Below are 27,890 nucleotides of genomic sequence, written 5' to 3' on the forward strand. Positions count from 1 at the left end.
TATGCCATAGGTGTTACAGAGCATAATGATTTACTGGGATTATATAATGTTTGCCATGATCTGTAAGTAATATATGCTTGATATTATTCTTTTGGCCGCTGGTCACCCATCCCGTTTTTGTTGTTTATATGCACTGTGGTCTTATCCACTGTTTCACTCTGGTTTTATAAAAAAGATGTTCTTTAATAAAGTTGGATATTTTTATAACTAAGTTCTGGCCTTTTTGATCATCCTTTTTGTTCTTTTGGGTTTTGTTCTATATTTGATGATTGGCCATCTATTTGTCCCATTGGTAGTGGCTGTATGACTAACTAATTACTACACATGAGATTTACTATGTCACTCAGATTTTTGTTGGCCTTTATTTATGCAGTTTCCTCACAATGTTGTAGATCTGTTTTTTTTTGTGACGTTTATTCAACATTATTGTATTAATGTATATTTTAAATGACTTTGGTGATGTGTGTTTTCCTGGTGAAGCGAATCCTTGTCTGATTGAAAGTGCAGCGATATGATCAGCGCAGACAAGCGTTGCTGCAAATTGCGGTGAAAGCTGCACTGAATACCAAGTATGAAATCTTCCCATCAGCCCTGTTCTCCCTCTCCATGGATTATACCTGTACAGTACCGTCACTTTCTTTATAGGAGTCATTGGAAAGAATCTATAGGTTTTCAAAGAAACATTAAATATTTGAGAGTCTTCAGAGATTGATACCTTTTAATGGCTAACTGAAAAGATGGCAAGAAAATTCCAATCCTTCCAGACTACTAAGGTATCTTCATCAGGCATAGATTCTTATATATAGGGCAGTATTATAGTAGTTATATTCTTGTACATAGGAGCAGTATTATAGTAGTTATATTCTTGCACATAGGAGCAGTATTATAGTAGTTATATTCTTGTACATAGGAGCAGTATTATAGTAGTTATATTCTTGTACATAGGAGCAGTATTATAGTAGTTATATTCTTGTACATAGGAGCAGTATTATAGTAGTTATATTCTTATACATAGGGACAGTATTATAGTAGTTATATTCTTATACATAGGAGCAGTATTATAGTAGTTATATTCTTGTACATAGGGGCAGTATTATAGTAGTTATATTCTTGTACATAGGGGCAGTATTATAGTAGTTATATTCTTATACATAGGGACAGTATTATAGTAGTTATATTCTTATACATAGGAGCAGTATTATAGTAGTTATATTCTTGTACATAGGGGCAGTATTATAGTAGTTATATTCTTGTACATAGGAGCAGTATTATAGTAGTTATATTCTTATACATAGGGACAGTATTATAGTAGTTATATTCTTATACATAGGAGCAGTATTATAGTAGTTATATTCTTGTACATAGGGGCAGTATTATAGTAGTTATATTCTTGTACATAGGGGCAGTATTATAGTAGTTATATTCTTGTACATAGGGGCAGTATTATAGTAGTTATATTCTTATACATAGGAGCAGTATTATAGTAGTTATATTCTTGTACATAGGGGCAGTATTATAGTAGTTATATTCTTGTACATAGGGGCAGTATTATAGTAGTTATATTCTTATACATAGGAGCAGTATTATAGTAGTTATATTCTTGTACATAGGGGCAGTATTATAGTAGTTATATTCTTGTACATAGGAGCAGTATTATAGTAGTTATATTCTTATACATAGGAGCAGTATTATAGTAGTTATATTCTTGTACATAGGAGCAGTATTATAGTAGTTATATTCTTATACATAGGAGCAGTATTATAGTAGTTATATTCTTGTACATAGGGGCAGTATTATAGTAGTTATATTCTTATACATAGGAGCAGTATTATAGTAGTTATATTCTTATACATAGGAGCAGTATTATAGTAGTTATATTCTTGTACATAGGAGCAGTATTATAGTAGTTATATTCTTATACATAGGAGCAGTATTATAGTAGTTATATTCTTGTACATAGGGGCAGTATTATAGTAGTTATATTCTTGTACATAGGAGCAGTATTATAGCAGTTATATTCTTGTACATAGGGGCAGTATTATAGTAGTTATATTCTTGTACATAGGAGCAGTATTATAGTAGTTATGTTCTTGTATATAGGAGCAGTATTATAGTAGTTATATACTTGTACATAGTAGCAGTGTTTTAGTAGTTATATACTTGTACATAGGAGCAGTATTATAGTAGTTATATTCTTGTACATAGGGGCAGTATTATAGTAGTTATATTCTTATACATAGGAGCAGTATTATAGTAGTTATATTCTTGTACATAGGGGCAGTATTATAGTAGTTATATTCTTGTACATAGGAGCAGTATTATAGTAGTTATATTCTTGTACGTAGGAAGCAGTATTATAGTAGTTATATTCTTGTACATAGGGGCAGTATTATAGTAGTTATATTCTTGTACATAGGAGCAGTATTATAGTAGTTATATTCTTATACATAGGAGCAGTATTATAGTAGTTATATTCTTGTACATAGGAGCAGTATTATAGTATATTCTTGTACATAGGGGCAGTATTATAGTAGTTATATTCTTGTACATAGGGGCAGTATTATAGTAGTTATATTCTTGTACATAGGGGCAGTATTATAGTAGTTATATTCTTGTACATAGGGAGCAGTATTATAGTAGTTATATTCTTGTACATAGGAGCAGTATTATAGTAGTTATATTCTTGTACATAGGGAGCAGTATTATAGTAGTTATATTCTTGTACATAGGAGCAGTATTATAGTAGTTATATTCTTGTACATAGGGAGCAGTATTATAGTAGTTATATTCTTGGACATAGGAGCAGTATTATAGTAGTTATATTCTTATACATAGGGAGCAGTATTGTAGTAGTTATGTTTTTGTACATAGGAGCAGTATTATAGTAGTTATATGATTGTACATAGGAAGCAGTATTATAGAAGTTATATTCTTGTACATAGGGGCAGTATTATAGTAGTTATATTCTTGTACATAGGGGCAGTATTATAGTAGTTATATTCTTGTACATAGGAGCAGTATTATAGCAGTTACATTCTTGTATATAGGAGCAGTATTATAGCAGTTATATTCTTGTATATAGGAGCAGTATTATAGTAGTTATATTCTTGTACATAGGAGCAGTATTATAGTAGTTATATTCTTGTACATAGGGGCAGTATTATAGTAGTTATATTCTTGTACATAGGGGCAGTATTATAGTAGTTATATTCTTGTACATAGGAGCAGTATTATAGTAGTTATATTCTTGTACATAGGAGCAGTATTATAGTAGTTATATTCTTGTACATAGGGAGCAGTATTATAGTAGTTATATTCTTGGACATAGGAGCAGTATTATAGTAGTTATATTCTTATACATAGGGAGCAGTATTGTAGTAGTTATGTTTTTGTACATAGGAGCAGTATTATAGTAGTTATATTCTTGTACATAGGAACAGTATTATAGTAGTTATATTCTTGTACATAGGGGCAGTATTATAGTAGTTATATTCTTGTACATAGGAGCAGTATTATAGTAGTTATATTCTTGTACATAGGAGCAGTATTATAGTAGTTATATTCTTGTACATAGGGAGCAGTATTATAGTAGTTATATTCTTGGACATAGGAGCAGTATTATAGTAGTTATATTCTTATACATAGGGAGCAGTATTGTAGTAGTTATGTTTTTGTACATAGGAGCAGTATTATAGTAGTTATATTCTTGTACATAGGAACAGTATTATAGTAGTTATATTCTTGTACATAGGAACAGTATTATAGTAGTTATATTCTTGTACATAGGGGCAGTATTATAGTAGTTATATTCTTGTACATAGGAACAGTATTATAGTAGTTATATTCTTGTACATAGGGGCAGTATTATAGTAGTTATATTCTTGTACATAGGAGCGGTATTATAGTAGTTATATTCCTGTACATAGGGGGCAGTATTATAGTAGTTATATTCTTGTACACAGGGGCAGTATTATAGTAGTTATATTCTTGTACATAGGGGCAGTATTATAGGAGTTATATTGTTGTACATAGGGGCAGTATTATAGTAGTTATATTCTTATACATAGGGAGCAGTATTGTAGTAGTTATTTTTTTGTACAGGAGGGCAGTATTATAGTAGTGATATTCTAGTATCACATTTAGTGTCCCACTATGAACCGCGCCAGTCACATGTAACAATGTCATCATGAACAGGTAATAATACCCTTGCATGAAATAAAGAATATGACCTCACTTCCATATAAGATCTGGCTCTACACAATTATGATGTCAACCTATTTTTTAGATCTTGATTTATTCGACATTTTTAAAATCGCTTAAACCACTGAATTGTACGAAAAAGCGACTAAAAGCAAATTTATCCAGGAAACTCTTCTTCAAAGGCTTTTATCGCAAATCAATATAATCTGGGATATCAGGCCTCTCATCTCTTTGCACAATACATCTCATTTTATAACAATCGCTCAATTCGTCAAGGAAAAAAGCGCAATAAAAATTCCCGTCCGCGATGATCACAGGATCAGACTATTTAACAAGAAGCAGCGAAAAGCTCTCAGTTAAACAGTTTATGGGTCGATACATCAAGGAAATTTCTGGAGAATTCTGGCGTAAAACTGCCTGAAATGTTGCAGAAATTTCCGTAACTTGAAATGGCGCAAACGTTTAACCACTTGCGGCCTGGCGAGCTCAGACGACTGTCAGCAATGTCTTGTATCTCGTGACACAGATGACATCATCATTCTGTGCAGGATATTTTAAGCGATGACATCACTTTGCTGCAGCCTCGAGGGTCTATTGTATCAGACCCCCGTCAGTTCATCATGTCACAGTGTAGAACATTGATACATTGGTAATATGCGCAGCAGAAGAGACCAGACGGCCGCCGACGTCCTCCGTCCGTCCATGAGCTGAGGACTGCGGGAATCGCCGCCGGCAGGAACAGTCGCTGATGTCTCGGGAACATATTACGAGCCCAACATTAAACATTCACAAAAGGTCAAAGCACAAATATTTATACACGTAAATAACAGCTATGTCTCCATTTACAGATGTGCGAATATCGCGACGATTCCATGTAATTTATGTTCTCCGCCTTCTGAGAGCCATAATCATTTATGTTTTCATCAACTTATCCAAAAAACAACAAGATATTCACCTCTGGGCGTCCTCCGCAGTATGTGGCTAATTTATAGGGAATGTTAAGGTTTGAGTATTTCACCATTTAGATTTTAGGTCCAAAATCCTGAGTTATTTATTTTCACTATTATCTCCGTGTGCAGAACCGAGCGATACTATAAAGAAAAATATATCTGCTGTAAATATCACAAGAAGATAGAACAAATGGATTATACAGCCTCAATCTACAGGAGATTCAGGGAGCTCCCCCTAGTGGTGGCTGCAGACAGGATCTTATCATGTATCTCTGTATACAGGGAGCTCCCCCTAGTGGTGGCTGCAGACAGGATCTTATCATGTATCTCTGTATACAGGGAGCTCCCCCTAGTGGTGGCTGCAGACAGTATCTTATCATGTATCTCTGTATACAGGGAGCTCCCCCTAGTGGTGGTTACAGACAGGATCTTATCATGTATCTCTGTATACAGGGAGCTCCCCCTAGTGGTGACTGCAGAAAAGATCTTATCATGTATCTCTGTATACAGGGAGCTCCCCCTAGTGGTGGCTGCAGACAGGATCTTATCATGTATCTCTGTATACAGGGAGCTCCCCCTAGTGGTGACTGCAGACAGTATGTTATCATGTATCTCTGTATACAGGGAGCTCCCCCTAGTGGTGGCTGCAGACAGGATCTTATCATGTATCTCTGTATACAGGGAGCTCCCCGTAGTGGTGACTGCAGAAAAGATCTTATCATGTATCTCTGTATACAGGGAGCTCCCCCTAGTGGTGGCTGCAGACAGAATCTTATCATGTATCTCTGTATACAGGGAGCTCCCCCTAGTGGTGGCTGCAGACAGGATCTTATCATGTATCTCTGTATACAGGGAGCTCCCCATATTGGTGACTGCAGACAGGATCTTATCATGTATCTCTGTATACAGTAAGCTCCCCCTAGTGGTGGCTGCAGACAGGATCTTATCATGTATCTCTGTATACAGGGAGCTCTCCCTAGTGGTGGCTGCAGACAGGATCTTATCATGTATCTCTGTATACAGGGAGCTCCTCCTAGTGGTGGCTGCAGACAGGATCTTATCATGTATCTCTGTATACAGGGAGCTCCCCCTAGTGGTGGCTGCAGACAGGATCTTATCATGTATCTCTGTATACAGGGAGCTCCCCCTAGTGGTGGCTGCAGACAGGATCTTATCATGTATCTCTGTATACAGGGAGCTCCCCCTAGTGGTGACTGCAGACAGGATCTTATCATGTATCTCTGTATACAGGGAGCTCCCCCTAGTGGTGGCTGCAGACAGGATCTTATCATGTATCTCTGTATACAGGGAGCTCCTCCTAGTGGTGGCTGCAGACAGGATCTTATCATGTATCTCTGTATACAGGGCGCTCCCCCTATTAGTGGCTGCAGACAGGATCTTATCATGTATCTCTGTATACAGGGAGCTCCTCCTAGTGGTGGCTGCAGACAGGATCTTATCATGTATCTCTGTATACAGGGAGCTCCTCCTAGTGGTGGCTGCAGACAGGATCTTATCATGTATCTCTGTATACAGGGAGCTCCCCCTAGTGGTGGCTGCAGACAGGATCTTATCATGTATCTCTGTATACAGGGAGCTCCTCCTAGTGGTGGCTGCAGACAGGATCTTATCATGTATCTCTGTATACAGGGCGCTCCCCCTATTAGTGGCTGCAGACAGGATCTTATCATGTATCTCTGTATACAGGGAGCTCCTCCTAGTGGTGGCTGCAGACAGGATCTTATCATGTATCTCTGTATACAGGGCGCTCCCCCTATTAGTGGCTGCAGACAGGATCTTATCATGTATCTCTGTATACAGGGAGCTCCCCCTAGTGATGGCTGCAGACGGGATCTCATCATGTATCTCTGTATACAGGGAGCTCCCCCTAGTGGTGACTGCAGACAGGATATTATCATGTATCTCTGTATACAGGGAGCTCCCCCTAGTGGTGGCTGCAGACAGGATCTTATCATGTATCTCTGTATACAGGGAGCTCCCCCTAGTGGTGGCTACAGACAGGATCTTATCATGTATCTCTGTATACAGGGAGCTCCCCCTAGTGGTGACTGCAGACAGGATCTTATCATAGTAACATAGTAACATAGTAACATAGTTAGTAAGGCCGAAAAAAGACATTTGTCCATCCAGTTCAGCCTATATTCCATTATAATAAATACCCAGATCTACGTCCTTCTACAGAACCTAATAATTGTATGATACAATATTGTTCTGCTCCAGGAAGACATCCAGGCCTCTCTTGAACCCCTCGACTGAGTTCGCCATCACCACCTCCTCAGGCAAGCAATTCCAGATTCTCACTGCCCTAACAGTAAAGAATCCTCTTCTATGTTGGTGGAAAAACCTTCTCTCCTCCAGACGCAAAGAATGCCCCCTTGTGCCCGTCACCTTCCTTGGTATAAACAGATCCTCAGCGAGATATTTGTATTGTCCCCTTATATACTTATACATGGTTATTAGATCGCCCCTCAGTCGTCTTTTTTCTAGACTAAATAATCCTAATTTCGCTAATCTATCTGGGTATTGTAGTTCTCCCATCCCCTTTATTAATTTTGTTGCCCTCCTTTGTACTCTCTCTAGTTCCATTATATCCTTCCTGAGCACCGGTGCCCAAAACTGGACACAGTACTCCATGTGCGGTCTAACTAGGGATTTGTACAGAGGCAGTATAATGCTCTCATCATGTGTATCCAGACCTCTTTTAATGCACCCCATGATCCTGTTTGCCTTGGCAGCTGCTGCCTGGCACTGGCTGCTCCAGGTAAGTTTATCATTAACTAGGATCCCCAAGTCCTTCTCCCTGTCAGATTTACCCAGTGGTTTCCCGTTCAGTGTGTAATGGTGATATTGATTCCCTCTTCCCATGTGTATAACCTTACATTTATCATTGTTAAACCTCATCTGCCACCTTTCAGCCCAAGTTTCCAACTTATCCAGATCCATCTGTAGCAGAATACTATCTTCTCTTGTATTAACTGCTTTACATAGTTTTGTATCATCTGCAAATATCGATATTTTACTGTGTAAACCTTCTACCAGATCATTAATGAATATGTTGAAGAGAACAGGTCCCAATACTGACCCCTGCGGTACCCCACTGGTCACAGCGACCCAGTTAGAGACTATACCATTTATAACCACCCTCTGCTTTCTATCACTAAGCCAGTTACTAACCCATTTACACACATTTTCCCCCAGACCAAGCATTCTCATTTTGTGTACCAACCTCTTGTGCGGCACGGTATCAAACGCTTTGGAAAAATCGAGATATACCACGTCCAATGACTCACCGTGGTCCAGCCTATAGCTTACCTCTTCATAAAAACTGATTAGATTGGTTTGACAGGAGCGATTTCTCATAAACCCATGCTGATATGGAGTTAAACAGTTATTCTCATTGAGATAATCCAGAATAACATCCCTCAGAAACCCTTCAAATATTTTACCAACAATAGAGGTTAGACTTACTGGCCTATAATTTCCAGGTTCACTTTTAGAGCCCTTTTTGAATATTGGCACCACATTTGCTATGCGCCAGTCCTGCGGAACAGACCCTGTCGCTATAGAGTCACTAAAAATAAGAAATAATGGTTTATCTATTACATTACTTAGTTCTCTTAGTACTCGTGGGTGTATGCCATCCGGACCCGGAGATTTATCTATTTTAATCTTATTTAGCCGGTTTCGCACCTCTTCTTGGGTTAGATTGGTGACCCTTAATATAGGGTTTTCATTGTTTCTTGGGATTTCACCTAGCATTTCATTTTCCACCGTGAATACCGTGGAGAAGAAGGTGTTTAATATGTTAGCTTTTTCCTCGTCATCTACAACCATTCTTTCCTCACTATTTTTTAAGGGGCCTACATTTTCAGTTTTTATTCTTTTACTATTGATATAGTTGAAGAACAGTTTGGGATTAGTTTTACTCTCCTTAGCAATGTGCTTCTTTGTTTCCTTTTTGGCAGCTTTAATTAGTTTTTTAGATAAAGTATTTTTCTCCCTATAGTTTTTTAGAGCTTCAATGGTGCCATCCTGCTTTAGTAGTGCAAATGCTTTCTTTTTACTGTTAATTGCCTGTCTTACTTCTTTGTTTAGCCACATTGGGTTTTTCCTATTTCTAGTCCTTTTATTCCCACAAGGTATAAACCGCTTACACTGCCTATTTAGGATGTTCTTAAACATTTCCCATTTATTATCTGTATTCTCATTTCTGAGGATATTGTCCCAGTCTACCAGATTAAGGGTATCTCTAAGCTGTTCAAACTTTGCCTTCCTAAAGTTCAATGTTTTTGTGACTCCCTGACAAGTCCCCCTAGTGAAAGACAGGTGAAACTGTACAATATTGTGGTCGCTATTTCCTAAATGCCCAACCACCTGCAGATTTGTTATTCTGTCAGGTCTATTAGATAGTATTAGGTCTAAAAGTGCTGCTCCTCTGGTTGGATTCTGCACCAATTGTGAAAGATAATTTTTCTTGGTTATTAGCAGAAACCTGTTGCCTTTATGGGTTTCACAGGTTTCTGTTTCCCAGTTAATATCCGGGTAGTTAAAGTCCCCCATAACCAGGACCTCATTATGGGTTGCAGCTTCATCTATCTGCTTTAGAAGTAGACTTTCCATGATTTCTGTTATATTTGGGGGTTTGTAACAGACCCCAATGAGAATTTTGTTACCATTTTTCCCTCCATGAATTTCAACCCATATGGACTCGACATCCTCATTCCCTTCGCTAATATCCTCCCTTAAAGTGGACTTTAGACAAGACTTTACATAGAGACAAACCCCTCCTCCTCTCCGATTTTTACGATCCTTTCTAAACAGACTGTAACCCTGTAAGTTAACTGCCCAGTCATAGCTTTCATCTAACCATGTCTCGGTTATTCCCACTATGTCAAAGTTACCTGTAGATATTTCTGCTTCTAGTTCTTCCATCTTGTTTGTCAGGCTTCTGGCGTTTGCGAGCATGCAGTTCAGAGGATTTTGTTTTGTTCCAATCTCCTCACTGTGGATTGTTTTAGAAATGTTCTTACTTCCCTTCTGAGTATGTTTTCCTGGGTCGTCTTTGTTCGAGTCTAATGTTTTTCTTCCCGTCCCCTCTTCTTCTAGTTTAACGCCCTCCTGATGAGTGTAGCGAGTCTTCTGGCGAATGTGTGTTTCCCAGGTTTGTTGAGGTGTAGTCCGTCTCTGGCGAGGAGTCCATCATACCAGTAATTCACACCGTGGTCCAGGAATCCAAATCCTTGTTGTCTGCACCATCGTCTTAGCCAGTTGTTTGCATCAAGGATCCTGTTCCATCTCCTGGTGCCATGCCCGTCTACTGGAAGGATAGAAGAAAAAACTACCTGTGCATCCAGTTCCTTTACTTTCTTCCCCAACTCTTCAAAGTCTTTGCAGATTGTCGGTAGGTCCTTCCTTGCCGTGTCATTGGTGCCAACATGTATCAGAAGAAATGGGTGGACGTCCTTGGAGCTGAAGAGCTTTGGTATCCTATCGGTCACATCCTTGATCATCGCACCTGGAAGGCAGCATACTTCTCTTGCAGTTATGTCCGGTCTGCAGATGGCTGCTTCTGTGCCTCTCAGTAGTGAGTCTCCCACCACCACCACTCTTCGTTGCTTCTTGGCTGTACTTTTTGCTGTCACTTGTTGCTGTGTGCCCTTTTCTTTTTTGCTTGCTGGTATTGCTTCATTTTTAGGTGTGCCATCTTCATCCTCTACAAAGATTTGATATCGGTTCTTCAGTTGTGTGGTTGGTGATTTCTCCATGGTCTTCTTGCTTCTTTTGGTCACATGCTTCCACTCATCTGCTTTTGGAGGTTCTCTGACACTTTTTGCACCTTCTGTGACCAGTAGAGATGCTTCTGTTCTGTCTAGAAAGTCTTCATTCTCTTTGATGAGTTTCAAAGTTGCTATTCTTTCTTCCAGACCCCGCACCTTTTCTTCTAAAAGGGCCACTAGTCTACACTTCTGACAGGTGAAATTGGATTCTTCTTCTGGTCGATCTGTGAACATGTAGCACATGCTGCAGCTCACCATGTAGGTTGTCACATCTGCCATGTTGCTCCTAGATCCTGCTGACTTGCTGTGTGTTTTCCTTCTTGTGTAATCTACTCAGCCAAGCTCTCTTGCAATAATGTCCTACAGGCAAAAATTCACGCTCCGTAAGGCGCGCGGTTTGGTGATGCTTTCGAAGCAGCTGGTCCCGGCTGTACCCAACGATCTTCTAGCTTAGGGAGACTCTTCGCTTCTCCCAGAAGGCACCTGGAATATGCAAATTAGCCTCCTGAAGCTTGAATCCCTGGTTTGGTGATGCTTTCGAAGCAGCTGGTCCCGGCTGTACCCAACGATCTTCTAGCTTAGGGAGACTTCGCTTCTCCCAGAAGGCACCTGGAATATGCAAATTAGCCTCCTGAAGCTTGAATCCCTGGTTTGGTGATGCTTTCGAAGCAGCTGGTCCCGGCTGTACCCAACGATCTTCTAGCTTAGGGAGACTTCGCTTCTCCCAGAAGGCACCTGGAATATGCAAATTAGCCTCCTGAAGCTTGAATCCCTGGTTTGGTGATGCTTTCGAAGCAGCTGGTCCCGGCTGTACCCAACGATCTTCTAGCTTAGGGAGACTTCGCTTCTCCCAGAAGGCACCTGGAATATGCAAATTAGCCTCCTGAAGCTTGAATCCCTGGTTTGGTGATGCTTTCGAAGCAGCTGGTCCCGGCTGTACCCAACGATCTTCTAGCTTAGGGAGACTTCGCTTCTCCCAGAAGGCACCTGGAATATGCAAATTAGCCTCCTGAAGCTTGAATCCCTGGTTTGGTGATGTTTTCGAAGCAGCTGGTCCCGGCTGTACCCAACGATCTTCTAGCTTAGGGAGACTTCGCTTCTCCCAGAAGGCACCTGGAATATGCAAATTAGCCTCCTGAAGCTTGAATCCCTGGTTTGGTGATGCTTTCGAAGCAGCTGGTCCCGGCTGTACCCAACGATCTTCTAGCTTAGGGAGACTTCGCTTCTCCCAGAAGGCACCTGGAATATGCAAATTAGCCTCCTGAAGCTTGAATCCCTGGTTTTTCCCTGTATACAGGGAGCTCCCCCTAGTGGTGGCTACAGACAGGATCTTATCATGTATCTCTGTATACAGGGGGCCCCCCTAGTGGTGGCTGCAGACAGGATCTTATCATGTATCTCTGTATACAGGGAGCTCCCCCTAGTGGTGGCTACAGACAGGATCTTATCATGTATCTCTGTATACAGGGAGCTCCCCCTAGTGGTGACTGCAGACAGGATATTATCATGTATCTCTGTATACAGTGAGCTCCCCCTAGTGGTGGCTGCAGACAGGATCTTATCATGTATCTCTGTATACAGGGAGCTCCCCCTAGTGATGGCTGCAGACGGGATCTCATCATGTATCTCTGTATACAGGGAGCTCCCCCTAGTGGTGACTGCAGACAGGATATTATCATGTATCTCTGTATACAGGGAGCTCCCCCTAGTGGTGGCTGCAGACAGGATCTTATCATGTATCTCTGTATACAGGGAGCTCCCCCTAGTGGTGGCTGCAGACAGAATCTTATCATGTATCTCTCTATCCAGGGAGCTCCCCCTAGTGGTGGCTGCAGACAGGATCTTATCATGTATCTCTGTATACAGGGAGCTCCCCCTAGTAGTGGCTGCAGACAGGATCTTATCATGTATCTCTGTATACAAGGAGCTCCCCCTAGTGGTGACTGCAGACAGGATCTTATCATGTATCTCTGTATACAGGGAGCTCCCCCTAGTGGTGGCTGCAGACAGGATCTTATGTATCTCTGTATACAGGGAGCTCCCCCTAGTGGTGGCTGCAGACAGGATCTTATCATGTATCTCTGTATACAGGGAGCTCCCCCTAGTGGAGGCTGCAGACAGGATCTTATCATGTATCTCTGTATACAGGGAGCTCCACCTAGTGGTGACTGCAGTTATCATGTATCTCTGTATACAGGGAGCTCCCCCTAGTGGTGGCTGCAGCCAGGATCTTATGTATCTCTGCATACAGGGAGCTCCCCCTAGTGGAGGCTGCAGACAGAGTATCATGTATCTCTGTATACAGGGAGCACCCCCTAGTGGTGGCTGCAGACAGGATCTTATCATGTATCTCTGTATACAGGGAGCTCCCCCTAGTGGTGGCTGCAGACAGGATCTTATCATGTATCTCTGTATACAGGGAGCTCCCCCTAGTGGTGGCTGCAGACAGGATCTTATCATGTATTTCTGTATACAGGGAGCTCCCCCTAGTGGTGACTGCAGACAGGATCTTATCATGTATCTCTGTTTACAGGGAGCTCCCCCTAGTGGTGGCTGCAGACAGGATCTTATCATGTATCTCTGTATACAGGGAACTCCCCCTAGTGGTGGCTGCAGACAGGATCTTATCATATATCTCTGTATACAGGGAGCTCCCCCTAGTGGTGGCTGCAGACAGGATCTTATCATGTATCTCTGTATACAGGGAGCTCCCCCTAGTGGTGGCTGCAGACAGGATCTTATCATGTATCTCTGTATACAGGGAACTCCCCCTAGTGGTGGCTGTAATCAGACAGAATTTTACTTCTTTGTGAAGAGAAGGGATTTCTAGCTCTATATTATAAAGATTTGATAATCCTGCAATGAGATGAATTTCTGTGCAGACCTTCTGAAAAGTAAAGCGGTTCGATGTGGTAAGGAGACTGGTGCACTCATGCATCTAATGTATATGCTCAGTTGCAGATTTGGAGGAACCTGCAGAACATCTTTATGCCTTGGTGATGACAATCCAAACACTGGACGTTCGCCATGTCTTCTGATACAATTAGCATTTGTATGATATCATTCTGCTCCATCCAGCGCCAGAATCGTAGCACAAGAAATCCCACCCAGACAAAGACGAGAAGAAGGTTTCCGAGCGCTGAATTTGCTCGTCGTGCTGAAATTGGTAATTATGCCACATAATTGAGCTATTGTGACTCCGCATGGGTTCAGATTGTTAAACTGAGCTCCATTGTGTCTCCACACACAGCTGCAGTGTCCCCGGGATAATGTCACCGCGTTGCTGTCATCTCACATCTAGGGACATGTTTGTGGATAAACAAGACGACACATAGGGTGGTAAGGAGGTTGGGATGAACGGGCCGCGGTAATCCGGAGCTTCTCGCGCCTCTACCAGGCCCGATCCCTGCAGTACCGCATACAGGAGCGGACATATCACCGGTCAACATGTGCAGTCGCACAGGGGCCCAAGACAAGAGGGGGCCCCTTCTCCCTCCTAAGCAGGTGCAATTCTGTGTTATTATTTATTAGGAGCTGTTGGGCTTCACAGGGCCCATATCTTGTGTCTTCTGTCCGTGTCCGCCCCGTCTATACCCCAATCCATGGATTCCAATACCCGTCCCCCTAAGTGTCAGGACATATCTGGCCTCAGAGACCATGCAAAACTCGGGGACTTTTCATCTTGCAATTCTGAAACTATTTCTATTACATTTTTTTTTTTGTTCAATATTGAATGAATGAAGCCAAAGAGCCAGTATTCTTTTTGCAGGATACAATCACACGATCACAATGGTCCCTCCAATAAATCTCTTTGTTCTGTGCTTCTCGTTGCCTTTGGAGGCATTTTATTACTTAATTGCATGTATTTTGGGACAAAAATAAATTTTCAATACTTTTTTTTTTATTTTTGTACACCTTTTGTCTTACAGCTTCCCTCCCCCCCCAAACTCCCCCCCGTCCCCACACACACACACACACATTGCTGGTTATGTAATAAGATGCCCCCAAAATCTTTGATTTATCTTTTTTTCGCAGGATAATTATTTGTAACGTCTTTTTCTGAGCTCTTTTCAGCTGATTCATAACCACATTAGATGTGATCTGTAGTCACAAATCAGCAGCAAGAAGCTTAGTAAAAGAGATACTATCTATTTATAAGCAGGAGCTCACTGATTAATTTTTAGTAAACTCATTCTGAGGCCAGAAATATGCAGGGAAACAAAAAAACCTGTAAAGCCAAACAGTGCATATTTTTTTATTAAACCCAAATGCAAAATTTATTTTTAACCCATAATACGTGCAAGGAAATGTAAACCTCCTATAAGGTGGACAACATGTCATACCGATAATAGTCAGCAGGTGGCAGTGATTCTACAGTCCAAGAACAGCGACATCTACTGGCGAAAGCCTGTACTACACCGTCATTTATCTAAAACATCGCTCATTTGGCCTCATCAGAATCGAGGATCCTCAGAAATCTACAACACAAGACGATGCCATACTGCACTCAGTGACCAAATAATCAGGACACCGCACAGAACTGAACAGGAGAGAATTATCACTGCACCTGCCACTTTTTTTCTATGGAATTTTCCACTGCATTTTAAGGCAGTCACACAAAGCTTTTCTTTTCCACTGGTTTATTCTGCATCAAATTCAAGGGATTCATGCACAATTCTGCATGTGATTGATACAGATCGGCACGGCCCGCGGTGTGTGAATGCAGTGCAGACGATTCCCAAGCATCACATTCAGTGCAGAAATCAGCGCGCCGCCTCCGACGAGCAGAAACTAATTCCAGTCAAAGTGACTTCTGCAAGAAATCTGCCGCATGTGAATCCACAGTATAAAAGCAAATCTGACACTGACGACTAGACCAGAAAACACATTTACTCATCTCACCCATCATCCTCTACATTGTGCCCACTCTGTGCCCTGAATTCCTGCCCATATACAGCGTGGGAGAAAGACAAGGGCTGAATTCACTGATGTGCAAGTCTCCGACTAAGGAGAAAAATATTCCCTAGAAAACAAATGGCCGCACATAAGGCTGGTACAATTCACGGGAAGCAGAGCAGCTATCCAAGTATAAGACTCATCGTGTACATTACTGATCCGAGTTACCTCCTGTATTATACTCCAGAGCAGCACTCACTATTCTGCTGGTGCAGTCACTGTGTACATACATTACATTACTGATCCTGAGTTACATCCTGTATTATACTCCAGAGCTGCACTCACTATTCTGCTGGTGCAGTCACTGTGTACATATATTACATTACTGATCCTGAGTTACATCGTGTATTATACTCCAGAGCAGCACTCACTATTCTGCTGGTGCAGTCACTGTGTACATACATTACATTACTGATCCTGAGTTACCTCCTGTATTATACTCCAGAGCTGCACTCACTATTCTGCTGGTGCAGTCACTGTGTACATACATTACATTACTGATCCGAGTTACCTCCTGTATTATACTCCAGAGCAGCACTCACTATTCTGCTGGTGCAGTCACTGTGTACATACATTACATTACTGATCCTGAGTTACATCCTGTATTATACTCCAGAGCTGCACTCACTATTCTGCTGGTGCAGTCACTGTGTACATATATTACATTACTGATCCTGAGTTACATCCTGTATTATACTCCAGAGCTGCGCTCACTATTCTGCTGGTGCAGTCACTGTGTACATACATTACATTACTGATCCTGAGTTACATCCTGTATTATACCCCAGAGCTGCACTCACTATTCTGCTGGTGCAGTCACTTTGTACATACATTACATTACTGATCCTGAGTTACATCCGGTATTATACCCCAGAGCTGCACTCACTGTTCTACTGGTGCAGTCACTGTGTACATAAATTACATTACTGATCCTGAGTTACATCCTGTATTATACCCCAGAGCTGCACTCACTATTCTGCTGGTGCAGTCACTTTGTACATACATTACATTACTGATCCTGAGTTACCTCCTGTATTATACTCCAGAGCTGCACTCACTATTCTGCTGGTGCAGTCACTGTGTACATACATTACTGATCCTGAGTTACATCCTGTATTATACCCCAGAGCTGCACTCACTATTCTGCTGGTGCAGTCACTGTGTACATACATTACTGATCCTGAGTTACATCCTGTATTATACCCCAGAGCTGCACTCACTATTCTGCTGGTGAAGTCACTGTGTACATACATTACATTACTGATCCTGAGTTACCTCCTGTATTACACCCCAGAGCTGCACTCACTATTCTGCTGGTACAGTCACTGTGTACATACATTACTGATCCGAGTTACCTCCTGTATTATACTCCAGAGCTGCACTTACTATTCTGCTTGTGCAGTCACTGTGTACATACATTACATTACTGATCCTGAGTTACATCCTGTATTATCCTCCAGAGCTGCACTCACTATTCAGCTGGTGGAGTCACTGTGTACATACATTACATTACTGATCCTGAGTTACCTCCTGTATTATACCCCACAGCTGCAGTCACTATTCTGCTGGTGCAGTCACTGTGTACATACATTACATTACTGATCCTGAGTTACCTCCTGTATTAAACCCCAGAGCTGCACTCACTATTCTGCTGGTGCAGTCACTGTGTACATACATTACTGATCCGAGTTACCTCCTGTATTATACTCCAGAGCTAAACTCACTATTCTGCTTGTGCAGTCACTGTGTACATACATTACATTACTGATCCTGAGTTACATCCTGTATTATACTCCAGAGCTGCACTCACTATTCAGCTGGTGGAGTCACTGTGTACATACATTACATTACTGATCCTGAGTTACATCCTGTATTATACCCCAGAGCTGCACTCACTATTCTGCTGGTGCAGTCACTGTGTACATACATTACTGATCCGGAGTTACATCCTGTATTATACCCCAGAGCTGCACTCACTACTCTGCTGGTGCAGTATCTGTACATACATTACATTACTGATCCTGAGTTACATCCTGTATTATACCCCAGAGCTGCATTCACTATTCTGCTGGTGCAGTCACTGTGTACATACATTACATTACTGATCCGGAGTTACATCCTGTATTATACTCCAGAGCTGCACTCACTATTCTGCTGGTGCAGTCACTGTGTACATACATTACATTACTGATCCCGAGTTACCTCCTGTATTATACTCCAGAGCTGCACTCACTATTCTGCTGGTGGAGTCACTGTGTACATACATTATATTACTGATCCTGAGTTACATCCTGTATTATACTCCAGAGCTGCACTCACTATTCTGCTGGTGCAGTCACTGTGTACATACATTACATTACTGATCCTGAGTTACCTACTGTATTATACTCCAGAGCTGCACTCACTATTCTGCTCGTGCAGTCACTGTGTACATACATTACTGATCCTGAGTTACATCCTGTATTATACTCCAGAGCTGAACCCACTATTCTGCTGGTGCAGTCACTGTGTACATACATTCCATTACTGATCCTGAGTTACATCCTGTATTATACTCCAGAGCTGAACCCACTATTCTGCTGGTGCAGTCACTGTGTACATACATTACATTACTGATCCTGAGTTACATCCTGTATTATACTCCAGAGCTGCACTCACTATTCTGCTGGTGCAGTCACTGTGTACATACATTACATTACTGATCCTGAGTTACCTCCTGTATTATACTCCAGAGCTGCACTCACTATTCTGCTGGTGCAGTCACTGTGTACATACATTACATTACTGATCCTGAGTTACCTCCTGTATTATACTCCAGAGCTGCACTCACTATTCTGCTGGTGGAGTCACTGTGTACATACAGTACATTACTGATCCTGAGTTACCTACTGTATTATACTCCAGAGCTGCACTCACTATTCTGCTGGTGCAGTCACTGTGTACATACATTACTGATCCTGAGTTACATCCTGTATTATACCCCAGAGCTGCACTCACTATTCTGCTGGTGCAATCACTGTGTACATACATTACATTACTGATCCTGAGTTATATCCTGCATTATACTCCAGAGCTGCACTAACTATTCTGCTGGTGCAGTCACTGTGTACATACATTACATTACTGATTCTGAGTTACATCCTGTATTATACCCCAGAGCTGCACTCACTATTCTGCTGGTGCAGTCACTGTGTACATACATTACATTACTGATCCTGAGTTATATCCTGTATTATACTCCAGAGCTGCACTCACTATTCTGCTGGTGCAGTCACTGTGTACATACATTACATTACTGATCCTGAGTTACATCCTGTATTATACCCCAGAGCTGCACACTCCCCTGCCCCATACACACCCTGATCTGCACACAGCTCCCGTGCCTCATACACACCCTGATCTGTACACAGCGCCCCTGCCCCATACACACCCTGATCTGTACGCAGCTCCCCTGCCCCATACACACCCTGATCTGTACACAGCGCCCCTGCCCATACACACCCTGATCTGTACACAGCGCCCCTGCCCCATACACACACGACCTGTGTCCCATGAGAATATACATCAGTCTCTGCATCCTTCTGTAAGGGACAAGAGGCCTGCGGGAAGAGATCAGGGATATCATACATTAGATGGAAGATGGTAAAACGTTACTGGCCCCATGATAATGAGATGACTCTGCTGTCCCAGACCCAACGGTGAGATGACTCTGCTGTCCCAGCCCCAATGATAATGAGATGACTCTGCTGTCCCAGCCCCAATGATAATGAGATGACTCTGCTGTCCCAGACCCAATGATAATGAGATGACTCTGCTGTCCCAGACCCAATGATGAGATGACTCTGCTGTCCCAGCCCCAATGATAATGAGATGACTCTGCTGTCCCAGACCCAATGATAATGAGATGACTCTGCTGTCCCAGCCGCAATGATAATGAGATGACTCTGCTGTCCCAGCCCCAATGATAATGAGATGACTCTGCTGTCCCAGCCCCAATGATAATGAGATGACTCTGCTGTCCCAGCCCAAATGATAATGAGATGACACTGCTGACAGCGGCAAAATAATGAGATGACTCTGCTGTCCCAGCCCCAGTGATAATGAGATGACTCTGCTAACTCTAGCCCAATAATAATGAGATGACCCTGCTGTCCCAGCCCCAATGATAATGAAATGACTCTGCTGACCGCGGCCCAATAATAATGAGATGACTCTGCTGTGCCAGCCCCAGTGATAATGAGATGGCTCTGGTGACCCAGCCCCAATGATAATGAGTTGACTCTGCTGTTCCAGCCCCAATGATAATGAAATGACTCTGCTGACCGCGGCCCAATAATAATGAGATGACTCTGCTGTCCCAGCCCCAGTGATAATGAGATGACTCTGCTAACCCAGGCCCAATAATAATGAGATGGCTCTGCTGTCCCAGCCCCAATGATAATGAGATGGCTCTGCTGTTCCAGCCCCAATGATAATGAGATGACTCTGCTGTTCCAGCCCCAATGATAATGAGATGACTCTGCTGACCGTGGCCCAATAATAATGAGATGACTCTGCTGTCCCAGCCCCAGTGATAATGAGATGACTCTGCTGACCCTGGCCCAATGATGAGATGACTCTGTTGACCCACCCCAATGATAAGGAGATGACTCTGCTGACCCACCCCAATAAGGAGATGTCTCTGCTGTCCCTGCCCTAGTGATGAGATGACTCTGCTAACCCTTCCTCAATGATAATGAGATGACTCTGCCGAGCGTGTCCCAACGATACATGACCCTGCTCTGCAATGATAGTGAGATTACTCTCCTGACTCTGTCCTCTATTGATGAGACGACTCTGCTGACCCTACCCTCTGCTGATAATGAGATGACTAACCAGATAGTCCACCCAGCAAGGCTAAAAAATTAGCTGCCGATTGTCTGTGCCACATTTTTCAGAGTTGTTTTTATATGTATAGTCACAAAATTAAAAAATACATCTACATAAAATTGTAAAACAATACTTTTACTAAAAACTTGAATAAAATAACACTTCATATAAGCCCTATAGGATATATCTATGTGGCTGGTGAAGTCATTGCTTGCAACAACATTGATGTTGGCCAATATTTCTGCAATGATTGCAGCATACAGTGACTTGCAAAAGTATTCACAACACTCCCCACCCCCTTGGCATTATTTGTGTTTTGCTACCTCACAACCTGGAATTTCACGGTTTTCTTTTTTGGGAGGTTTTGCATCAGTTCAAGTAAAGAACATGCCGACAGCTGGGAACATTTTGTTTTGTTTCTATTGTTGTTGCATAACTGAAAGCTTCAGTGTGCATAACTATTCATCCCCCTAAAGTCAGTACTTTGTGGAGCCTCCTTTTGTGGCAATTACAGCTGCAAGTTACTTTGGATAAGTCTCCATGAGTTTTCCACGATTTGCCACTGGGATTTCTGCCCAGTCCTCAGGGCAAAACTTCTCCAGCTCCTTCACGTTAGATGTTATCTTTGGTGAAAAACAATTTTCATGCCTGAACACAGATGATCCATTGGATTAACGTCTGGGTTGTGACTTGGCCACTCCAAAACATTTATGCTGCCACCACCATGTTTCACTGTGGGTATAATGTCCTTGGGGTTATGAGCAGTGTTGGTTTGGTGCCAGACATTGCGTTTACCTTGAAGGGCAAAAAGTTCAATATTGGTCTCATCTGACCACAGCACCTTCCTCCATATATTTGAGGAGTATCCTACATGTCTTTTGGCAAACTGAAAACCAGCCTTACAGTTTTTGTGTGTAAGTAAAGGCTTCTTTCTGCCCACTCTTCCATAAAGGCCACCTCTATGGAGTGTACGGCTTATTGTGATCGTATGGACAGATACTCCAGTCTCAGCCTGGAAACTCTGCAGCTCCTTCAGGGTTACGTTTGGTCTCTGTGCTGCCTCTCTGATTAATGCAATCCTTGCCCGGGCTGACAGTTTTGCTGGGTGTCCTCTCTTGGCAGGTTTGTTGTGGTACCATGTTCTTTCCATTTGATGATAAAGGATTTGATGGTGCTCAGAGAATGAGACAGGGCCAGACTGGCCATCTGGCAATTCTGGCAAATGCCAGAAGGGCCTTTGTGGTCATGGGCTGCCTTGTCTGCTACATTGTTAACAGAATGGGTGTTCCAAGACCCCCATACTGTTAAGAGTTGTAATGGAGCACAAAGTCACTGACTACGTCACTTACCCTAGCAGACCACAGGTATCATCTACTATATAATTGTGTAAGGGTCACTTCTGTCCTTCTGTCTGTCCTTCTGTCTTTCTGTCACGGATATTCATTGGTCGCGGCCTCTGTCTGTCATGGAATTCAAGTCGCTGATTGGTCGTGGCAAAACGTCCATGACCATTGCCACGACCAATCAGCGACGGGCGCAGTCCGGCGGCAACATGGCCGCTCCTTCCTCCCCGCAGTCAGTGCCCGCTCCGTACTCCCCTCCAGTCAGCGCTCACACAGGGTTAATGCCAGCATTACCGGAGCGCAGTGTAACGCACTCCGATTGCGCTGCTATTAACCCTGTGTGACCAACTTTTTACTATTGATGATGCGTATGCAGCCTCAATAGTAAAAATATCTAATGTTACAAATAATAATAATAATAAAAAAAAAGGTTATTCTCACTCTCCGCCGTCACGTCCTGTCCTCCGCAGTGCAGGCGGCAGGTTTGGTTCCAAAGATGCTATGTGAGAAGGACCTTCCATGATGTCATCACAGGTCCTGCGCTCATACCAACCCTGGGACCGGAAGCTGCCGCGTGCACCGCACACAGGGCCAGGACTACAAGGGGCTCTTCGGAGGGTGAGTATATGCTTATATTTTATTTTAAGTCTTTTTTAACCTGTTACATACGTGGCTGGGCAATATACTACGTGGCTGGGCAATATACTACGTGGCTGGGCAATATACTACGTGACTGGGCAATATACTACGTGACTGGGCAATATACTACGTGGCTGGGCAATATACTACGTGGCTGGGCAATATACTATGTGGCTGGGCAATATACTACGTGACTGGGCAATATACTACATCGCTGTGCAATATAATACGTGGCTTTGCAATGTAATACGTGGCTGGGCAATATACTACGTGACTGGGCAATATACGTGACTGGGCAATATACTACGTGGCTGGGCAATATACTACATGGCTGGGCAATATACTACATGGCTGGGCAATATACTACGTGGCTGGGCAATATACTACATGGCTGGGCAATATACTACGTGGCTGGGCAATATACTACATCGCTGTGCAATATAATACGTGGCTGGGCAATATAATACGTGGCTGGGCAATATACTACGTGACTGGGCAATATACGTGACTGGGCAATATACTACGTGGCTGGGCAATATACTACATGGCTGGGCAATATACTACATGGCTGGGCAATATACTACGTGGCTGGGCGATATACTACGTGACTGGGCAATATACTACGTGACTGGGCAATATACTACGTGACTGGGCAATATACTACGTGACTGGGCAATATACTACGTGGCTGTGCAATATACTACGTGGCTGGGCAATATACTACATGTCTGGGCAATATACTACGTGGCTGTGCAATATACTACGTGACTGGGCAATATACTACGTGGCTGGGCAATATACTACATGGCTGGGCAATATACTACGTGGACATGCATATTCTAGAATACCCGATGCGTTAGAATCGGGCCACCATCTAGTTAGAAATATTGGTGTTGTAGAATATCTTCCTTTCCTCCATCCAGAGTAATATTAATAATATATTTCATTTGGTGCTTGGGGACGGGGACAATATGGGCCTGTGTGATTTCAAATGCCAGGGCTGATTTTCAGCCTCAGTCCGCACCTGGATTGAGAGATTTGTTTATAACCCAACTCTGACTTGTTCTTCTCAACAACTTTGTCCCTGACTTGTTGGAGATCTCCTTGGTCTTCATGGTGTTGTTTGGAGATCTCCTTTGGTCTTCATGGTGTTGTTTGGAGATCTCTTTGTTATTCATGGTGTTGTTTGGAGATCGCCTTAGTCTTCATGGTGTTGTTGGGAGATCTCCTTGGTCTTCATGGTGTTGTTTGGAGATCTCCTTGGTCTTCATGGTGTTGTTGGGAGATCTCCTTGGTCTTCATGGTTTTGTTTGGAGACCTCTTTGTTATTCATGGTGTTGTTTGGAGATCGCCTTAGTCTTCATGGTGTTGTTGGGAGATCTCCTTGGTCTTCATGGTGTTGTTTGGAGATCTCCTTGGTCTTCATGGTTTTGTTTGGAGATCTCCTTGGTCTTCATGGTGTTTGGTTAGTGATGCCTCTTGTTAATGATGCTGCAGCCTCTGTGGCCTTTCACAAAAAGTAAAGTTTATGTACCGACAGTCTTGTGACACTTAGATTGAAAGGAATTGCTTGCACCATAAATTTTTAGGGGCTTCATAGAAAAAGGGATGAATACAAAATGCACATGGCAAATTTTAGTTATTTCAACCCACAATTTGAATTCTGCCTATATTTTTCTCACTTCAATGACATTCAGATCAGGGGACTGTGAGGGCCATTGTAAAACCTTCAGCTTGCGCCTTTTGAGGTCGTCTATTGTGCATTGTGACGTGTTTAGGATCATTATCCATTTGTAAAAGCCATCCTCTTCCTTCTTTTCATCTTCAGCTTTTTTTTACAGATGGTGTTATATTTTTATCAAGAATTTGTAGAAATTTCATCGAATCCATTCTTCCCTCTACCCATGAAATGTTTCCCGTGCCATTGGCTGCAACACAACCCCTAAGCATGATTGATGCTCCTCTATGCTTAATGGTCGGCGAGATGTTCTTTTCCTTAAATTCTGTGCCCTTTTTTCTCCACACATATCTTTGATCATTGTTGCCACAGAGATCTATTTTTTCCTTATTGGTACACAGGACCTGTTTCCAAAATACATCAGGCTTGTTTAGATGTTCTTTTGTTGCATACTTCTGATGATGATTTTTAGGGTGAGGACGCAGGAGAGGTTTTCTTCTGATGACTCTTCCATGAAGGCCATATGTGTGCAGGTGTCTCTGAACAGTAGAAAAATGTACCACAACTCCAAAGTCTGTTAAATCTTTCTGAAGGTCTTTTGCAGTGAAGCGGGGGTTCTGATTTGCCTAAAGGCCCCTTCACATTAAGTGACGCTGCAGCGATACCGACAACGATCCGGATCGCTGCAGCGTCGCTGTTTGGTCGCTGGAAAGCTGTCACACAGACCGCTCTCCAGCGACCAACGATGCTGGTAACCAGGGTAAACATCGGGTTACTAAGCGCAGGGCCGTGCTTAGTAACCCGATGTTTACCCTGGTTACCAGCGTAAAAGTGAAAAAAAAACAAACACTACATACTTACCTACCGCTGTCTGTCCCCGGCGCTCTGCTTCTCTGGTCTGGCTGTGAGCACAGCAGCCGGAAAGCAGAGCGGTGACGTCACCGCTCTGCTTTCCGGCTGACCGACGCTCACAGCCAGTGCAGGAGGAGTGCAGAGCACAGCGCTGGAGGACAGACAGCGGAATGTAAGTATGTAGTGTTTTTTTTTTTTTTACTTTTACGCTGGTAACCAGGGTAAACATCGGGTTACTAAGCACGGCCCTGCGCTTAGTAACCCGATGTTTACCCTGGTTACCAGTGAAGACATCGCTGGATCGGTGTCACACACGCCGTTCCAGCGATGTCCACGGGAGATCCAGCGACGAAATAAAGTTCTGGACTTTGTTCAGCGACCAACGATCTCCCAGCAGGGGCCTGATCGTTGGTCGCTGTCACACATAACGATTTCCTTAATGATATCGTTGCTACGTCACAAAAAGCAACGATATCGTTAACGATATCGTTATGTGTGAAGGTACCTTAAGAATCCTAGGAGCAGCTCTCACTGAAATTTTGTTTGGTCTTGTAGATTTTGTCTTGACCTCCACTGTTCCTGGTAATGGCCATTTCTTAATTATATTTTGAACTGAGAAAAAGGCAACGTTGAAACGCTTTGCTATCTTCTTATAGCCTTCTTCTGCTTTGTGGGCCTCCACCATTTTCAGAGTGCGAGGCAGCTGCTTAGAAGTACCGATGGCTGCAGTGCTTTTTGGCACAAGGTTAGAGGAGGCTCAGATTTTACAAAGCTGAGATATTTGCATCACCCGGCCTTTCCTAACAATGATAGTGAACAAGTCATAACCCTAACAAGCTAATTAAGGTCTGAAACCTTGGTCAAATTTACCTGAACACACAAATCTCCAAGGGTGTCCAAACTTTTGCAACAACCCATTTTCCTTTTCATAATTTGTAAAATTTAAAAAATTACATATATACAGTATGTCCCTCTTTTTTTTTTACTTCTTCATTGTATTTCTTGTAGCTGTAATGGCGATAATTGCTTACGTTATCTTTTATTTTCATTGTTACATGTTTTGAGCAAATTTCTGAAGCTTTATATTGAATATTCCTCTTTGCTATGTGAATGAGCACAAAACATTTGAGAGCGAAATTCACCGTATTGCTGAGACTTGTAGTCCCACATCACAGCTTTGTGTTTCTACCTTGCACAATGAACATGCCACACTTCAACCCCTCCAATCACCGCGTCCCTGTGACTTTTCCACGCGTCTACAGCTCTTCCTGCGAGTGCCAGCTCTTCAGTCCAGTATGGCAGTGGATACCTATCTGAAATACTCTGCGCCCAGGGATAGCTTCCTATAAGTCCGTCACGTGACCTCAGATCGCCCCGCTGCACCTGACAATGGGACCCTTCTTGGAATAATAATAGTATCCTTCATGGAATGCTATGGAGCAGGCAGGCCGGTGCCAGGTCCTGCCAGCGGCGGCGGTGACAGCAGACAGGCTCTTTGTTGTGGTGCTGGGAACTTTCACATTTCAGTCTGGCGCTGGCATCACAATGTATTGTCCTCATCAATGAGCGATGCACCGACAGCAATGGGGGCGCCCAGCAAGTGGGGCGCCCAGGAGGGTACAGGGATGGCACTGGCACACAGGAGATGTGGGCATAGGCCCAGCTATAGTGCAAACCCCCCACCCCCATCCAATCTATGCACTGGATGCAAAGAACACCCCCCCATCAGGACCCCCGAAGCCAAGCAGCACAATGCACCAGAGGCAATAAACAGCAGCAGCTTCCTCACTGCAGATACAACTGGATACAATGTATGAAAGGGCAGACCCCCAGAGCCAGGCTGAGCCCACCCAGCACAGAGAGCACTTACCAAATGGAGAGGTGTGGGCGCCCCCCCTCCTGCCCATCGTCCCCAGGCTGGAGATGGTCTCCGCACAGTCAGGGGTCTCCTCTGCTCTCACACATGTGAGGGTCTCTGCCTGACACCAACAGTCTATGAGCAGCAAGAAAGGAGCTGATGGGGCTGGAAATGGGAGGGATGAGGAGGATGGAGGGGAGGAGAGACAGCACAGGGGACAGCAGTGTGTGCAGCCTGGGGTGTGTGCGGAGGACAGCAGTGTGTGCAGCCTGGGGTGTGTGCGGAGGACAGCAGTGTGTGCGGCCTGGGGTGTGTGCGGAGGACAGCAGTGTGTGCGGCCTGGGGTGTGTGCGGAGGACAGCAGTGTGTGCAGCCTGGGGTGTGTGCAGAGGACAGCAGTGTGTGCAGCCTGGGGTGTGTGCGGAGGACAGCAGTGTGTGCAGCCTGGGGTGTGTGCAGAGGACAGCAGTGTGTGCAGCCTGGGGTGTGTGCGGAGGACAGCAGTGTGTGCAGCCTGGGGTGTGTGCGGAGGACAGCAGTGTGTGCAGCCTGGGGTGTGTGCGGAGGACAGCAGTGTGTGCAGCCTGGGGTGTGTGCGGAGGACAGCAGTGTGTGCGGCCTGGGGTGTGTGCGGAGGACAGCAGTGTGTGCAGCCTGGGGTGTGTGCGGAGGACAGCAGTGTGTGCAGCCTGGGGTGTGTGCAGAGGACAGCAGTGTGTCCGGCCTGGGGTGTGTGCGGAGGACAGC

General features: G+C 43.5%; 1 protein-coding gene across 2 annotated transcripts in view; it reads right to left on the bottom strand.

Annotated features, from left to right (window-relative positions):
* Positions 1-27,319, bottom strand: part of SLC44A5 (solute carrier family 44 member 5) — a 106,327-nt gene extending 79,008 nt beyond the window's left edge. For both annotated transcript variants that reach the window (XM_069738297.1, XM_069738296.1), the window contains exon 1: positions 27,156-27,319. In XM_069738297.1, the coding sequence (XP_069594398.1) occupies positions 27,156-27,192 (37 nt within the window). In that variant the 5' untranslated portion in view covers positions 27,193-27,319. The remainder of the gene's footprint in view (positions 1-27,155) is intronic.
* Between the last annotated feature and the right edge of the window lie 571 nt (positions 27,320-27,890).

Source organism: Ranitomeya imitator, chromosome 8 (genome assembly GCF_032444005.1).
Source record: "Ranitomeya imitator isolate aRanImi1 chromosome 8, aRanImi1.pri, whole genome shotgun sequence".
Taxonomy (NCBI): Eukaryota; Metazoa; Chordata; class Amphibia; order Anura; family Dendrobatidae; genus Ranitomeya; species Ranitomeya imitator.